This window comes from Bos indicus, unplaced genomic scaffold (assembly GCF_029378745.1).
Source record: "Bos indicus isolate NIAB-ARS_2022 breed Sahiwal x Tharparkar unplaced genomic scaffold, NIAB-ARS_B.indTharparkar_mat_pri_1.0 scaffold_80, whole genome shotgun sequence".
In the NCBI taxonomy this organism is placed as follows: Eukaryota; Metazoa; Chordata; class Mammalia; order Artiodactyla; family Bovidae; genus Bos; species Bos indicus.
In genome coordinates this window covers 227,555-240,827 of record NW_027223739.1, presented here as the reverse complement: position 1 = coordinate 240,827, position 13,273 = coordinate 227,555, and the positions used below count along the sequence as shown (strand labels likewise).

The 13,273-nt window shown below is 42.1% G+C and overlaps 1 protein-coding gene across 1 annotated transcript; it reads right to left on the bottom strand.

Moving 5' to 3' along the window:
- Nucleotides 1-5,485: 5,485 nt before the first annotated feature.
- Nucleotides 5,486-12,419, bottom strand: LOC139182084 (zinc finger protein 678-like). Its single transcript, XM_070785560.1, is given in 4 exon segments — nucleotides 5,486-5,664; nucleotides 5,667-6,671; nucleotides 10,737-10,838; nucleotides 12,304-12,419. Coding segments are annotated over 4 exon segments (1,320 nt in total). The 5' UTR covers nucleotides 12,338-12,419.
- Nucleotides 12,420-13,273: the final 854 nt, after the last annotated feature.

Below are 13,273 nucleotides of genomic sequence, written 5' to 3'. Positions count from 1 at the left end.
ATAAATATTTGAGGATGATATTATTTTAATTTTTTAAAATAGACTAGGGTACAGACATACACAATGATACAAAAATAGATAGCTCTGCTTGTGAATTTTTTAATTTCCTCAAAAATCTACCATTTGCATGGAACTATATTTTAAAATTTAACGCAGTTGAACATAGAATAGCACTAATATGATTCTTGTAAACATTTTGGAAAATATAGAAATGTGATGAGACTTATCTGTGATGTGAGTGTGGAGTGTACTGGAAATGATCAGACCTGGGCTTGAATGATGAAAATCCACACTCCCAAATCCCAGCATCTCTACTAAACACACATGAGTGTTGTCAACTACAAATCGGCACTTGCCAAGAGCATTGCTGGGGACTCAACAAGGGCGTTCGCCATCTGCCTCTGGGGAGAATGAACCCTATGGTGCTGCAACTGTTGACTTCAATCCCCTCGAGGGAGTTCAGGGTGGACTGAGGCACTCTGCTCCAGGAAAACCTGGTGGGACAGGTCTTTAGAGAGTTAGGTATTTTCAGGAACTGCTTTCATGATCCCAATCCTTGTCTCTCTTCATATCTAGAAAAGCACTAAACCACTAAATGATGACTTCAGTTCCTCACGACTGGCAGAAAACGTTTCGTAAAGTAAGTGCTTGATTGCACTGAACTCCCCCTTCACCAAAATCAGACTGACCTTCCCCCACTGTCTCTTTGGAGCAGTTTCTGAGTTATCTGAGGTGCTGTCTCCTGGGCTGCTGTCCTCATTTTGCCCCAAATAAAACTTAATTCACATCTCTCAAATTGTGCATCTGTTTTAGCTGACAGTGTTCATTTTTCAAAGCAAAGAGCAACTAAGAAGATACGGCATTTCCTCTTTAACTGTGATAGGCATATCCATCACTTTTTCTTTCCAAGAGCCTTGTTCAAGACACACAAAAAATGAATTTCATAGTGTGGAAATCTCACAGAAGCACCTGAACCAGTGAACATCGGAGGTCACGGGGTAAGAGTACATGGAAAAATGCATTCTCACTGCCAGATATTTGGGCAATATTAGGAATACCATGATCTCAATCTATCATGAAAAATGTCAGTTTTCTGCAAATTCCACCTCCTATATACCTCCCATGATCTATAGCTTAATAGTCCATTGAATTAGTATATTTTTCTTATCGGTATAGAGGATTGTCTCTGCTACTTTAACTTCTGAAAAATTCTGGAATGCTGAGTTCATTCTATTAACAAGGGCACTTTCTTACTCCTGTTCTAGAGAGCTGAATTGCATCCACATGTAAATTCATCACGGCATTTCCCCGACTTCCTTAAGATCCCAACACCAAACAACATCCCAATGGGAATCTCTGGTACCGGTGCCTCCCCGTGTTGATCGCTCACAAAGGGAATGTATTCAACATTGAAAGTCACTATGTCATGTTGAGACTTCATGATGCTCTATAGAAAGCCAGGATACAAACAATGGAGAAAAGGCTCTGGAACACGAGGGAGACGAAACCTGAAGAGCTTGTTTTCACTATTAAAAAAAAGGCGGGGGGATAAGATGATAACAAGCACTCCAGGCAGAAAAATTAGAAGCAGAGAACTAAAGGTTTGCAGATTCTCAGTTCAGGCATTTCAGGAGGAAAAGCAGACACAGCCCCAGACCCGGGACACGACAATTACCTGAGAAGCTGCCATTTCCTCCTCTTCTTCCTCCTGCTCTGCATCTTCTGTGGGGATATTACGTCTCAAACTCACATCTGCATGTTGAGAAAATACCTTCAAAGGCATCCATAGAGCCGTTTAACCTGCAACTGCTGCAGTGAAAAAGAAGAAAGGGTTTTCTTGTTTCTCTCACCCTTTTCTGAGCTCTTTTCTGACTTTCTGTGTTCCTGAGCTGTAGTGGGTAATCAAGACTAACCTGATATGCTAATCACATCCTGGTGCTCAAAGCTATTTGCAGATCTTGCTGGCTAGTTCCTCTCCCTTTTTGCATTACGGAGAGCAGGCCGCAGAACAATTCACGAGAGACAAAGGACCCTACATCTTGGCTACCTGACCCAGCCTATGAGGGTTTTGAAGAAATGCAAGAGGAAGACCCACATTCAGGAGCCCTGAGGGAAACCTCACACCTGAGACCTCAGGAAGGGAGGATTTAGGGCGGGAACTTCTAGAAGCAAAGGTCAACCTGATTCCCTGGGGAGGGGCTCTTTCTAGGTTGTGGAGGGGAGGGGAGAGGTGAGTGTTTGGTGGGAATCACCTGAGGGTCTTGGGTTCCTGCCAGGCTTTTTTTTTTTTTTTTTTTTTGAGTTGCGAGTTAAGTTTTATTGGGGGCAAAATGAGGACCACAGCCCGGGAGGCAGCATCTCAAATAGCTCTGAGAGACTGCTCCCCCTGCCAGGCTTTACTTGCAGAATTCTTCCCACAAATCTCCCTCGTCCTTAGTTTTTTTTACCCCCCTCTGCAGCCTGGGGACACAGATTTTCACAAAATGATTTGCATTGTGACCACCTCTCTGCAGGTGTGGCACCTCCAACTTCAGAGACCAGGAGCCTAGAGGTGTTTCCATCAAAGCTTTCTTTGAAAATAAACCAGAGGCAGCGGGAGGCCTGGCGAGCTGCAGTCCATGAGGTTGCAAAAGGTAGGGCAGGGCTGAGCAGCTGAACTGAACTGAACTGATGGTTAAAACAGGTTAGCTAGTGGGAAGCTGCTGTATAGCACAGGGAGCTCAGCTTGGTGGTCTGTGCTGACCAGAAGGGTGAAATGGAGATCATGGGAGGGAGGTTCAAGAGGGAGCAGATTTATGTATACTTATGGCTGCTTGATGATGTCGTACAGCAGACACTAACACAACATTGTAAAGCAATTATATGCCAATGAAAAATATATATGCATCTCAAAAGGAAAAAAGGCTAAACAGACTGGCCACCCAGTGGTGGAGAATCCATCTGACAGTGCAGGGGCCATGGGCTGGATCCCTGGTCCAGGAATACTCCACATGCTTTGGGGCAACTAAGCCTGTGCGCCACAACTGCTGAGCCTGGGTGGGGCAGCTTACTCTTTTAGAGGGCAAGAGGCAAATGAAAGATGCTCACCAGCGGGAAACAATAAGAAATGCAAACAAAGCTACAATGATGCATCACCTCATGCCAGTCAGAATAACAATTAGCAAAGAGCCCACTAATAGTATCATATTATAATTCTTAGCATGTTCTCCAGGCTGAAGGGGCCTGGAGATCAGGGAACCTCCTACACGGCTGGAGGGAATGTAAACTGGTGCAGTCACTCGGGAGGACAGTGTGGAAGTTCCTTAAAAAACGGAACCTCCTGACATTCAAGGAAATGAATTCTATGAAAAGTAGACAAAACAGATTAATTGACAAACTGACAAGTTTTGCAGTTTTTAGTAAATCCTCTGCAATTCTAAAATGACCAGTTTGGATGTAGCATTTCTAAATTCTCTAAGTTAAATGTGTACGAATACACATACACTCACATATTCCTTCTTGGTTTTCTCACTGCTAACATGTATACCTTCAGATATTTATATATTGTATTCAATGTGTGTTATATAAATTATATTATGTATGCCAAGGCCATGAGAAAACAGTTCCTTTAAGCCTAGATAAGAAACATGTGCTAAGAATTATACTGGGTAAGATTTTACAAATCTTGGTTCAGAACTTTACTATCATGGCTTTTAATTATTCTTTTGTGACTTTGTTAAATTTACATTTGCTTAAGTGAGCCCCTGAAAAGCTTTAGCTAACAGAAGAACAAAGGACAATTGAAGCAGGTGAGTTTCTGACTCTAGGTCCTGAGAGAATTCACAGGAAGCCTTGAGGGCCCCTGAGGAAGGTCAAGGCTAGAACCAGGCAGAGAAAGCTCCAGTACTTGGGGTTCAGGCCTTTATAAACGACCCTGGGTGAAGTGCTGTGGGCTCCCCAACTGAGCGTGGATGGGTCCATTCAAACCAAGAGGAGCAGGATTCTGGTGAGCTCTGAGGGTGTCATTGAAGGGGGGCCTGTGCAGTAGACCCTGGGGTTCCGCAAGACTGCTCATCTCAAGGAAGGGGGTCACCTAGTGGAGGTGCTCACAGGACTGGCTGGTGTGAGTTCAAGGACCTGCAGGCTGCCTGCTCCCCAGACAGACGCTGAGGCAGCAACAGCACGGACCAGTCAGGGAAGCTCTCAACAGTACTCTGTATGGTCCTTCTTATTAGAACCATCACAATGTCCGAGTAGTTTCAAAATGGGAGAGGAGATACAACATAGAAATGGTGGGAAATATATGAACTTATGAGAGTTTCACGCCAGTAAGGAACTAATTTCTACAGATGCCATGCCCCTGTGCTACAGATAGTTTATTGTAACGTTATCTTTCCTGCAACCTTAAATAGGTGGGAGAGGTTAATGCTGGTGGTGCGTTCACCCTTCACTCATTCCATGTCAACTGTAACACTAAAAAACCATTCACTTTTATTAATTAACATACATTAATTTTACACAGATGGAATAAAACCTTTTACAACTGTTGTTTGATCCTTGATTAAAAGACAGATTACAAGCTTCTAAAAACTTTCCTTTTTCTCTGATGAAATGATCTGTGAATGTGATTTATGTCGCTTACAAAATGGAGGCTAATGTAGTAAATATGGATGGACATTTATTATACTAATATGACTTTTCCAGAAGAGTTTTCTATACTCACATCAGGTAGCAGAGAAGGTGTCCTTGCTTCAAGCCTGCCAGGTAATATGCATGATTTCTCTATGTTGATGTTATAAAAATACCTTAGATTTTAATGAACAACCCTTGTTTTATGCTTAAAAAGCAAGTGACATAATTACTGAAAACTTAGAGCAAACTTCCGTCTTACTTTGAATTATTCCCTGAACACTTACATCATGGTGACAACACAGATGTTTGACATCAGTGACAAATACCTCCATTTAGAGGTTTGGTGTGCATATAACATTACTGTGTTCTTAATCCTATAAATTGGAGAATAAATATAAATGATTCCCACCTAATATAGAAGGGCTTCTCTTGCAATTGAGGCAACAACCATCAGAAACAGAAGTTCATATATACAGTAGAAACAAATCACAGCATAGTAACTTGAGAGTTGAATTACATTCGTTTTGGTTCCTGAATGATCTCAAATAACAATATAAACAAGGATACATGAATAATAATTATACCTCTGCAAATATCCACCCCTTCATCTTGTGATCCATACTAACATATCAATTTTGTACGTGTTTTAATTATGGCATACTTGCTACAGTGTTTCTGTTTAGAGTAATTCAACAAAAGTGGTACTAATGAAATGCTTTCTAGTATGAATTCTCTGGCATTGATTTCCTTTTGCTGTTTGATTAAACACTTGTCTACATTTTTGTATTTCATTCATGTATCTTTCCAAAGTAAACACTCATTTTTTCAAAATTGTATATTTAGGACCAACCTTTTTTTTATCACTGATTCATTTCTAGGGTTTCTCTGCAGTATGTATTCTCTGATGGTGAGTGAGGTGATGGCTGTGATGAAATCCTTTGCCACATTCCTTACATTTCTGATATTTGCCTGCAGTATGAATTCTCTGATGTTGAGAAAGACCTGAACTCCGGGAAAAGGCTTTGCCACAGTCTGTACATTTGTATGGTTTCTCCCAGTATGAATTCGCTGATGTACAGTAAGACTCATACGCCAGTTAAAGGTTTTGCCACATTCTGTACATTTATAAGGTCTCTCCCCAGTATGGATTCGTTGATGCTGAGTAAGAAGTGAATAACGGGTAAAGGCTTTGCCACATTCTGTACATTTATAAGGTCTCTCCCCAGTATGGATTCGTTGATGCTGAGTAAGAAGTGAATAACGGGTAAAGGCTTTGCCACATTCTGTACATTTATAAGGTCTCTCCCCAGTATGGATTCGTTGATGTTGAGTAAGATGTGAACAACAGATAAAGGCTTTGCCACATTCTTTACATTTGTATGGTTTCTCCCCAGTATGAGTTCGCTGATGTACAGTAAGACTCAGACGCCAGTTAAAGGCTTTGCCACATTCTGTACATTTATAAGGTCTCTCCCCAGTATGGATTCGTTGATGCTGAGTAAGAGGTGAATAACGGGTAAAGGCTTTGCCACAGTGTGTACATTTATAAGGTCTCTCCCCAGTATGGATTCGTTGATGTCGAGTAAGATGTGAACAACAGATAAAGGCTTTGCCACATTCTTTACATTTGTATGGTTTCTCCCCAGTATGAGTTCGCTGATGTACAGTAAGACTCAGATGCCAGTTAAAGGCTTTGCCACATTCTGTACATTTATAAGGTCTCTCCCCAGTATGAATTCGCTGATGTTGAGTAACACGTGAACAATAGATAAAGGTTTTGCCACATTCTGTACATTTGTATGGTTTCTCCCCAGCATGGATTCGCTGATGTTCAGTTAAATATGAACTCTGATTAAAGGCTTTGCCGCATGCTGTACATTTGAAACATTTCCTTTCTGTATGAATTTTCCTATGTCTACTTAGATTTGGTGAGTTACTAAAGACTTTCCCACATGTATTACACTTGTAATGTTTCTGCTTAGTCTGAATATTCTGCTGTTGAATAACTTTTGAAGACTGGTTAAAAGCTTTAGCATAATCATAACAATTATAAGTCTTCTCTCCAATATCAATACTCTTATACATATTAATAGTAAGATTTGAGCTTTGACAAAATATATTCTTATACTTATTATGTTTAGAATTGTCTGAAAATTGATGTCCCTGTTGTTTCATGAGATATGAGTCTTGGTCAACATTATGCCCAGTTTCACTGCATGAAGAGCTTCTCATTCCATCATGTATACTCTTGTAATTATTGGGGGTAGAGCTCCTGCTTAAGGCATTACTCATGTTGTTACGCTTGTAAAGTTGTTCCACACTAATTATACCTCCATATGTATTGAACAATGATGGTTGAATAAGGTCTCTCCCATTATTATCCACATTACAGATTTTGGAACAAGGAGAAAATAGTTGTTGGTTGAAGAACAATAAACCCTTGTTAAAGGATCCCTCAAAATGATTATATTGGGAATTTCCCCCTCATTTTCAAGTTTCTGGTTTCCAGATATGTTTGAATGTATATTTAATAGACACCTATGCTCAGAGTTGTTTGAATGAGTATTTGCAGTAGAGACTAGATGACTTTCCAGATTTTCCACCTTTCCCTTCAGAGAACGTGTATGTTTCAAGAGTTGATGTGGGTCTTTGCTGACAAATATACACTTATCTGCGGATGTTGATGACCGAAATTGGTCATCTGAGATTGGTTTTTCCCTATTTGATTCACATCCTTGATTTCTTTTGGCGGTAATGTTTACATTATGGGAATCTGTACCAATTTGGTTTTGTCCATCATAACATGCTCTCTGTTCTTTATGTGCCCTCATATATTCCCAGTCTTTGGTTAAATGTAAATTTCCAAGGTGAAATCTTTCATATATTCCTAGCTTTGCTGTTGGGAATAAATCTTCTAAGCCTGGCTTTTGGGTCCTCAAACCCTGGGTGTCGTGAGAAGACACAGCTGAAAGATACCAAATAATAAGTTATTCTACTTACTATTCTCAGGGAATATGGTTTACAATTTACATACAATTAGCATACACTGGCTAGATTAAGCCTAAAACTGAGATAGAAGAAGTCAAGATGGCAGAGGATTCGGAAGACGTGGAGTTCGTCTCTCTCCACAAAAGCATCAAGAATACATCTTGAAGTGGAAAAATTCTCACAGAGCCCTGCAGAACACGGGCAGAGGAACTTGGACACCTGGAAGGACAAGAAAGATTCCTGCTGAGCCAGGTAGGACAAAAGAATGAGGGAGGAAAAGGAAGAGGAAAAGAAGTGGGATGGGACCCACAAAACCCTGGGGGGACTGAAGAGAGGAGAGGTCTCCACATCCAGGGAAGCCCCTCACTGGGGGGGAGCCCAGTTGGGACAGAAGGAGAGACTCATTTTCTGTGGGAAGAGAACGCTGCAACCAGTGTGCAGGACAGAGTGAGACCTGTACACAGGCTGCTGAGCCCAGCCCTGCCCACGCAGCCTGAGAGGGTGTCCACCGCTGCACACAAGGGCTGGGTGCTGGAATGTGGGGTTTGGAGAGCAGACCCAGGCAGAGGACTGCGGTTGGCTGTGAGGAGACATCCTGAGGGGACAGGAGGGAGGGAGGAGCTCTGCAAACGGGATGCTTGTGGAGGAAGCCTGAACCACCAGAGAAGCAGAGCAGCGTTGTTGAGTGATGCCCAAAGGGAAGAACCCCACTGCAGCCTCTCTGCCCCTGTGCCTGTCCCTGCCTCTCCAGATACTAGGAATGGCTCCCACCTAGGTGGGTGATCTCACGACCCCCACAGCTGCTTCCTCCTCCCCAGCCCCCTCCCCAGTGGGCTCCAGGGGCACCTTCAGAGCACACGCCTGTGGGTCGTCTCAATGTACAGATGGCACTGAAACCACAGCTGAGGCCCCAGGCCCTACCACTAAGAAAGAAAAGCTGAGATCTCTCCTTGCAGCTGTACAAACCATGGTGTTACACCCCACAACTGGCTTTGTAAACTCAGCCCCGACAGAACATCTGGATGGAAACGAGGCTCTGGCAGTCAAGACTAGTCTGGCTTTAGCAATTGTAGACTTTGTAGGCATTCCCATGAGGCGGTTGGGCCAGGTCGCATCTAAATTGCCCCCATAGCACTGCAGGGGGTCCAGCTCCACAATGAATGTACACCTGGGACATGAGACTACAGTGGATCTATGCTGGTGACCTGGTGAAAACAACATCTGAGAGACACCACGGTCAAGTGCCATCATGCCCATGGTTCAGGTGGGGCCAAGATCAATGCCAACACAGGGTCACATGAGAGCTCGCACAACACATGGAAGATGACCCACAGAGCACGCTCCGAGGTGAACATCCCCCGAGGAGCAATCCTCAGTGGCTTCTCTCCCAGTGGGTGTGCTCCAGTCCCATTGGGTCAGAAGCACCATAGATCAGAGGCACAGCTAAGAAACAGATCTGGGGACTCTACTCCTCTAATCAGGGAGCAGATGCCACCCCTGACAGGGCAGTGACAGCCACAGAGGAAAGACGAAGCTCCCCTCAATATTCAGACAGGCTCTGGTCACAATAATAACAATCAACTCCCTATCAAGGGGATAAGGGCACAAGTCTCTGGACCACCTCACCCACCAGGGGGCAGACACCAGAGCAAGAGGAACTAGGATCTGCAGCCTGCAGAACAGAGACCACAAACACAGAACACTGGACAAAATGAGATGACAAAGGGGTATGGTGTAGAGAAGTCAAGACAGAAACCTACAGGAACAGCTAAATGAAGAGCAGTTGGGCAATGTAATGATTAATTTTACCTTTAAGTAATCAAATTTACAAACAAAACATTTTCACAAATACTGCTGCTGCTGCTGCTAAGTTGCTTCAGTCATGTCTGACTCTGTGCGACCCCAGAGATGACAGCCCACCAGGCTCCCCCATCCCTGGGATTCTCCAGGCAAGAACACTGGAGTGGGTTGCCATTTCCTTCTCCACAAATACTAATGCCTACTAATTATTTAACCCACTTCTTACCACTCATGTTGTTATCTGAGCATGTTCTAATAGAATCTAAAATCGTAAATGATACTGACCTAGAACTAATCAGAAATAGATGGCATAAACAATAAAGTCCTGGGATGTTTCATAACAAACAAGATAGATTTAAGAAGGTAAGAGTTCTTGAGAAATAAAATAAGAAGTGAGACTTGAAAAATATGGTGAGAACATAGGGAACTCTATTCAATGCTCAGTGGTCACCTAAATGGGAAGGAAATCTAATCAAGGAGGGAAATGTGTATATGTATCACTTATTCTTTCTGTACAGCAAACTAACATAACTTTGTAAAATGGCATTATTGGAAGAGAAAAATTTCTTTTTAAAGATTCCTTTATATAATCTATAAGCTTAATAGTGAAGAACAATCAGAAAAAAGCACTGTGGGAAATGTCTTAAATTCTCATGCCAAGAATATATTTTAAAACTCTATGAGTTAAATAAATATATTCAAGTACTTTAGCATTAAGGAATTGGGGTAAATATACTTAACACATTTAATGTTAGTTCATATTAAAAAAAAGAGGAACTTTAAAGTAAAATTCAGGTTTGCATTTTCTCATTTTAGCAAAATGTTTTATGCAGTGAAGAAAGAATTTGAGTATGAAGTTTATAAGGTCATGTGTGTAGTTTCTAGTGGGTTGGAAATTATAGGGTAGAAAACAAAAAATATTTGTCCCCAGTATTCCTAGAAGTGTGGCAATTTGTTCACAACTCCACCCACACACTTCTGACTAGGGACAGAATCAGAACTTCTAAAAGGGCTTAATACAGTTACTCAGAAATGTGCACAGATTTTCTAAAACCTCCCCAAATGGAAGAGCTATCAGGTCATGCAGGTTGTCCCAGGCCAGACAAGTATTTTGGTTCTCACTGTGAATGTGAAAATTAACCACTGGAGAAAAATACATAAACGATAAAAAGAATCAGGAATGGGTCAGGAGATGACCCTCTATGACAGTGACAGAAATAAACCCAGGCTAATCCAAAATCATTTCCACAGCAGATCTTCTCAAACCACACCACGAAGTATGACTTCCTCCACAATGCTTGTCCCTCTCACCGGATTTTTCTGCTCCATCCATAGACACATACCTGGGTGCACGGCTGGCATCTCCATTCTCCGTATATCCCAGGGATCCTTCATTTGCTCCAGAAATGTGACCATGTCCGGCTTAGAGATCACAAGACCTGTTCATCAGAAAAAGGAATATGTGTTTTCCCAGATATTCATCAATTTCCAATCCAATATGTGTTCAGGTGAGAGAGAAGTCAAGGAAGAAAGTTAAAATAACCTTAAAAAATGATTTTACCAAGTAGTTTATTGGAAGCACCTTTAAAAGACAAATGCTCAAAATCAGGTTCTGATATTATGCTCAAGTACTACTAAGGCAAAAGCTAGTAGTAGAAATCCGGTTTTAAGAGGAGAGTGGCACTATTTTATACCACAGAACTTACAGAATTACCACTAACCTAGAATGAAGGATATGGAGGTCAAGAAGCAATAGTTAGAACTGTACATGGAACAACTGTACCATTGGGAAAGGAGTACATCAGGCTGGATATTGCCACCCTGCTTATTTAACTTATATGCAGAGTACCTCATGAGAAATGCTGGGCTGGATGAAGCACAAGCTGGAATCAAGATTGCCGGGAGAAATATCAATACCTCAGATATGCAGATGACACCACCCCTGTGGCAGAAAGTGAAGCAAAACTGAAGAGCCTCTTGATGAAAGTGAAAGAGGAGAGTTAAAAAGTTAGTTTAACTCAACATTCAGAAAACTAAGATCATGGCATCCAGTTTCATCATTTCATAGCAAGTAGATGGGGAAACAATGGAAACAGTGATAGACTTTATTTTGGGGGGGTCCAAAATCACTGCAGATTGCGACTGCAGCCATGAAATTAAAAGATGCTTGCCCCTTGGAAGAAAAGCTATGACAAACCTAGACAGCATATTAAAAAGCAGAGACATCACTTTGCCAACAGAGGTCCATCTAGTCAAAGCTATGGTTTTTCCAGTAGTCACGTATGAATGTGATATTTGGAACATAGAGAAAGCTGAGCACCAAAGAATTGATGCCTTTGAACTGAGGTGCTGGAGAAGGCTCTTGAGAGTCCCTTGGTCAGCAAGGAGATCACACCAGTCAATCCTAAAGAAATCAACCCTGAATATTTGTTGGAAGGACTGAAACTGAAGCTCCAATAATTTGGCCACCTGATGTGAAGAGCCGACTCACTGGAAAAGACCCTGATGCTGGGAAAGACTGAGGGCAGGAGGAGAAGGGGGCGTCAGAGGATGAGATGATTGAATAGCATTATTGACTCAATGGATATGAATTTGAGCAAACTCTGGGAGTTAAGGAAGGATAGGGAAACCTGGTTTGCTGCATTCCACGGGATCGCAAAGAGCTGGACATGATTTAGCGACTGAACAACAAGGAGGCAGATTACATCAAGGAAGAAGAAGGTTAGAATTATAATGACCCATATTGAAGTCTTTCTTTCAAATGTCACAAATACCCTTTTTCCCCTACAAAGTAGGGATCTGAACCTCTACTGGACCAAGCAGAAAATTCGAGGAGACATTCTAGAATGAACGAACCAAAACCCTGAAGGTACTTAAGGGATTCTGGAAGGCAGTTATCCTCACCCAAGGAGGCCAGGTTCCCGTAGTTCTCTAACATCACGTCCCTGTATAATTCCCGCTGACCGAGGTCCAGGCACTCCCACTCCTCTTGAGTGAAGTCTATGGCCACATCCTGGAATGTCAGCCGTCCCTGAAATACAAAGGACATGAGCCATGTATGTGACCCAAGATGAAACCAGCAAGAGAAATGGTTTTGATTTAGGAGAATGTCTGGTGTTACACAAGAATATAATTTTTATACAGCCGTATTTTCCACTGTATTTCTAACCCAGGAAAGGAGAATGAGATATGATCCACAGACCACTATAGAAACTATTCTGATCTGGAAGAGAAATTATAAAACAATCACACCAACACTGACCTATCTATTTTTGAGAGTTGTACTCGTGTGACACAGGATAAACTGTCTATCAGGGAAAGTATGTTAGTCACTCAGTCATGTCTGATTCTTTCTGACCCCATGGACTGTAGCACGCCAGGCTTCTGTGTCCATGGGATTTTTCAGGCAAGAATACTGGAGTGAGTTGCCATTTCCTTCTCCAGGGGAATCTTCCCCACCAAGGGATCAGACCCAGGTCTCCCACATTGCAGGCAGACTCTTCACCATCTGAGCCACCGGGGAAGGCCCTTATCAAGGAGACAGGAAATATTTTTAAAAAGCATGCTCTGATCTAAGAGTTCTGGAGTGGGGCCAATGTGCCACATTTTTAACAAGCTTATTTTAACTAGCAGTGTTGAAAATTCTGATACATCAATGACCATTCTGAATAGCAAAGAAGTAGACTAGTAAGGTAAGAATTTATACTTAACTTTGAATTTTAAGTGTTTTTCAAAATTGATGGGTCTGATAGAATAGTACCCATAGCAGCAATAATCTTTTGAAGTAATTAGTATATACTATATGTCTTTCTCGGAGAAGGCACTGGCACCCCAACTCCAGTACTCTTGCCTGGAAAATCCCATGGACAGAGGA